The 4,768-nt window shown below is 29.8% G+C and overlaps 1 protein-coding gene across 1 annotated transcript; it reads left to right on the forward strand.

Moving 5' to 3' along the window:
* Positions 1–304: 304 nt before the first annotated feature.
* LOC124943464 (LOB domain-containing protein 30-like) lies at positions 305–1,593 on the forward strand. The gene is made up of 2 exons (XM_047483964.1): positions 305–610; positions 1,447–1,593. The coding sequence occupies exons 1-2, from the start codon at positions 305–307 to the stop codon at positions 1,591–1,593; spliced, it is 453 nt and encodes a 150-aa protein (XP_047339920.1).
* Positions 1,594–4,768: the final 3,175 nt, after the last annotated feature.

Here is a 4,768-nt window from a genome sequence, read left to right on the forward strand (position 1 = left end):
TTGGTGTGATTTTTTTAATACAAATATATACCTATTTAGAAGTATAACTTATAAGCTTCTAAGATTTTTATAATTATATATATATATATTTATAACTTATTAATTATATAATTCATTAAATAATTTTATTGGCAAAAGTAGGTGCTTAGGTGAATAATTCTATCACTCTCTTTTACAAGAAAAAGAATTCTACCAACCCTGTCAATCTACAATAACCCACCTAATAATTCAATCATTATTCATCCTATTTTTTTACCCAAAAAAAAACTCCCTTCACAAGAAAAATAATCAACCATGAGCATCAATGCCAATTCTAAAATCATTATGGGAGCATGTGATCATTATGGGAGCATGTGGAGTCTGCAAATTCTTACAAAAGAGGTGCCTAGATGACTGCATATTTGCACCTTATTTCCATTCCGTCCAAGGAATTGCAAATTTCGAGTCCATTCATAGGAATTTCAGAGACAACAACATTTGCAAGCTTCTAACAAATATGCCGATCGAAAAAAGAGCCGATGTCGTTATCACTTTATGTTTGGAGGCTCGTGCTCGTCTCCAAGATTCTATCTATGGTCGTACATCTGAGATCTACACTATTCAAAATCAGGTACTTATTTATTTATATACAAGTCATAATGTGATATATCATGAATAAATTAATGAAGAAAACTAGAAAAAAATCAAAACAATTATTATGCCAAATCTTCTACAAATATATTTTCGTCTAATTGCATTATGTGTTTTATTATTTGTACAGAAAAATGGTTTTAAAATTTGTATGAACAGTTGGTTTTGTTTATACTTGTGAAATAAATGTTTTGCTTAATGCTTTTTTTTTTTTAAATTAATTTGATTAATTATCATCTTATCATCATCATTTCTTGATAATAACGTTGTAAATATATGTCCACTATATATTCATTTGATATTATCTTTAACGTTATACGTTTCTTTGATTTAACTTTTAGCTATTATTATAAAATTTTGATTTTATTTGATTCTTTAATATTATAGATGTCACTTTCATAAATATATTATTAATTAAAGAAATATATTTCTACAAAAATAAACGTTTCAAAAATGAAAGTTCACGTGACGACAAAATAAAAAAATATTATATTAAATTATGATAATATTTAATTTTAAAAGCAATGTCATCCTCGTTTAAGATAGTTTTCTCACATAAATATATTTTATTTATAAATTTTTATTTAATTTTTAAATAAACTAACATGATATTATTAATTGTTATTCATACATTAACACAACTTTATATGGATATATTTTACGTACTATTATCTTGTCCATTCTTTTAATTCATTTTATAGGAAAATTTAGTTTTAACTATCAATCATTTTAGTAGATTTTGTTTTTAATTTGTATGCTTTTTATTTGATTTAAAAAATTTTTAATACATTTTTTTGACATGAATTATATTTATAGGTCATAACTGTAGAAATTGAGTTTTCTTCAATGCAAGTGATCCAAATATTGGATCATCTCAGCAGGCAGCCGATCAGAACACTTTTGCCGCCGGAGCTCAGGTGGACGGCAGCGATGGGAAGAGTTTGCTCGGGAGTAACTCCCTAATTGATGTCACTTTCTATTTCTTGAGTATGACAATTTGTTTTCTTTTCAGGTCTTTTATGACTTAATAAGCAAACTCAGTACTTTATTTACTTATGTTAAGTTTGAATATTTCATATATTTTGATTGTTTCGTGACATTCTAAATTAAAATTTTAGGTATATGTTTTGATGTTTTGTGCCTTCTTTTAGGTATAATAGCTACGATCCTTACCTTAGGGGAACAAATAGTTCGTTATGAATACTCATTCATTGGGAATGTGGGTTATAAATTCAAATTTAGGGCTTTGAAAGGTTGCATAGGTATATTTTGAAGCTTTGTACCCTCCTTCGACAATAATATATATTATTATATTTTTTATTTAAAATTTAAAATTTATAAAAATAAAATAAAAGATGTTATTATATTTTTTAATTAATAAATTAACTAATGGTTGAAATAGAGATGATGTGATAATATTTTTTTTATGAAAAAGTCCCTAAAGAAAATTACAAATAATTAATATTTTTGATTATTCTTGATTTTAATTCGGTCTGATTTTATTTTCTTTTATATTGTTGTAATATAATGTGTTATTAACATTTAATTGAAAAAGTATATGAGTTTGGAGCCATTCTTGCCTACAAATTAGTTAGGAAATAGGGATCTCAATCGCCTGAACGAGAGTATTCAAAGAACATGTTGAAATCTTGTAGCGATGCTAGTTCAAGGCTCATAGCGTAAGAAGGCGACGCTTCTTTCGTTCCTGGTGCTAATTTTGTGAGCGACCGAGAAAATGAGCCAGATGCTTGCTTCTGGTTAGGATTTTCGACGCTTCATACCGAGATCGCACAAGACGTTTGCTACTACACGCGAAGAGAAGCAACCACACTCTTTCCGCTCAACTGTTGCAGTTCTTCATCTGACCAAGAGATGCTCCTCATGGCTAGTTTTGTCGACACTTTCAACCTTGGAAGCTCATTGTCTTCACCCGATTGACCTCCCTTTACTGTTGGTTTACTTTACCGACGTTTCCATCCTATGGAACGATTAGAAATATTGTCTTGAAATAAAAGAAATATATATATATATATATATATATAAATGATGCTACAAATAAATTAATTAAATACAATATTACAAAGAACGATATCACCGAATAAAATGTTGATTCGAAGCATGTGCTTAAAATGTTGATTTGAGGCATGTGCTTAGCACATTTCCTTTATAATAGTTTCACCGTCTCCCATTGTGCTCGAGCTTATCGTAGATTACTGTCTCCTAGGGTACAACGAATCTAGTAGTGATTCAACACTAAAATCACTACGCAGTGAAATTGACAAAGTACCTGAATCGATCACCGGGTTTCAACGAAAATATGACGAGTCAAAAACTCGAAGAACACTCATGAAAACAAAGAAAAAACTTTTGAATTCTAAAGAGATATTGAAATGAGTGAAGAAGAGATACGAGATATTTTTAGAGTTCCAATATGAAGGTATATTTTTAGTAGGAAATTAAACCATTATAATAAATTTATCAATCCAACGGTTGATAATTTATCTAACGACTGTCATTCCTAAACTCTTGACATTTCAAGACTCTTGGCATTCGATCTTATCCATTGACTTTCGATCTTATCCACTAACATTAAATTTCACCAAAACTTCCATTCCTAAATAGTATGAATTTCTATTTATTTGGATTAAATTACATTTAATTTATTTATCTAAATTCTCATTTCCATTTAATTAATGGAATTAGTGTAAAATTCCGTCAATACCCCACATTAATGGAAATTGAAAAATTAACTAAGTGAAATGTTCAATAGTTGAATCCTACATATGATAGTTATGTGTAACCTTTAAACATTCATTTATGAAAGTATATAACTTTACTAGTTGATTAATACACTCGATGTCCTTAATTATTCTGCCAATTGTGTAAAGGATTATACATTTTCACATAGAATTCTTCCTAATACATGTCAAGCTCTCATAGTTGTGTCCGTTTTGGTCATGGAATACGCGCATGGTTCTGTGAGAGATTCTAGAATTGAACCGTGCAATTTCTTAGAAGCGGCCCCACTTCTCCCTTACATAGGTGATCTATTTCCTCACAAAAAATCATTAAAGGCGATTTGCTTATCCTCGTCAAAATATATATTGTTTCATTGTAGGATTAATCCTCAACAATAATCTTCCAAGTCAGTACAATTAGGTTGTCCCATTGAACTTAGTTCTTGGGATCTCCAGTCTGCATAGTTGAGTTTTTATTCATACTAATATATAGTAGGCTCATGTCTTTAAAAGACTTTCAAACTAACTCTCTATTGAATAGTTTGGTTAGTGAATCCATAATGTTATTCTTGACTAATATAGTCAAATGTGATAATTCTATTAGAGAGTACAGTCTAATGACATTATATTTAAAACGTGTATGTCTAGATTTTTCATTTTCTGTAAGTTAGTCTAATTTCATATTATTATCACAATAATTAGAAATTTCCTTCAAGACAATCTTGGAATATCTTCTAATAAGCATAGTCATTCATACATATTTATCATTTAAACATTCTTTTGTGAAAATATTATTTACTTGGAAACTAGTAGACAAAATATCTTTGAACTATGTTGCCTTCGTGTAAACAATTACATATTTCATAAAAAATATTTTTTTCGTTAGAAGATTTCCACCCATATAGTTTGTTGGGTCAAATTATTTTGACTATGTGTTGAAATAGTTTGAATATTGGGATTTTTATGATGAAATGATTTATGCGCTTTGATGCAGGTGTATCGAAATCATATTTCATGAGACTTGGCTATAATGAGGCTCATTAGACCGATTTGGCATTAGATGCATCAAAATTAGACGTGTAGTCTAACTCGTGGAGTTAGATGTGCAGCCTAATGGAATCTGTAATTAGACGTGCAGTCTAACTCAGCAGAGTTAGACGTGCAGTCTTATATATTCGGAATTAGACGTGCAATCTAACTCAGTGGAGTTAGACGTGTAGTCTAATAGATCTCGTAATTAGACGTGCAGTCTAACTTAGTGGAGTTAGACGTGCAGTCTAATAGATCTCGTAATTAGACGTGCAGTCTAACTCAGTGGAGTTAGACGTGCATTCTAATATATTTGGAATTAGACGTGCAGTCTAACTCAGCGGAGTTAGACGTGCAGTCTAACTAAGCGG

This window comes from Impatiens glandulifera, chromosome 6 (genome assembly GCF_907164915.1).
Source record: "Impatiens glandulifera chromosome 6, dImpGla2.1, whole genome shotgun sequence".
Taxonomy (NCBI): Eukaryota; Viridiplantae; Streptophyta; class Magnoliopsida; order Ericales; family Balsaminaceae; genus Impatiens; species Impatiens glandulifera.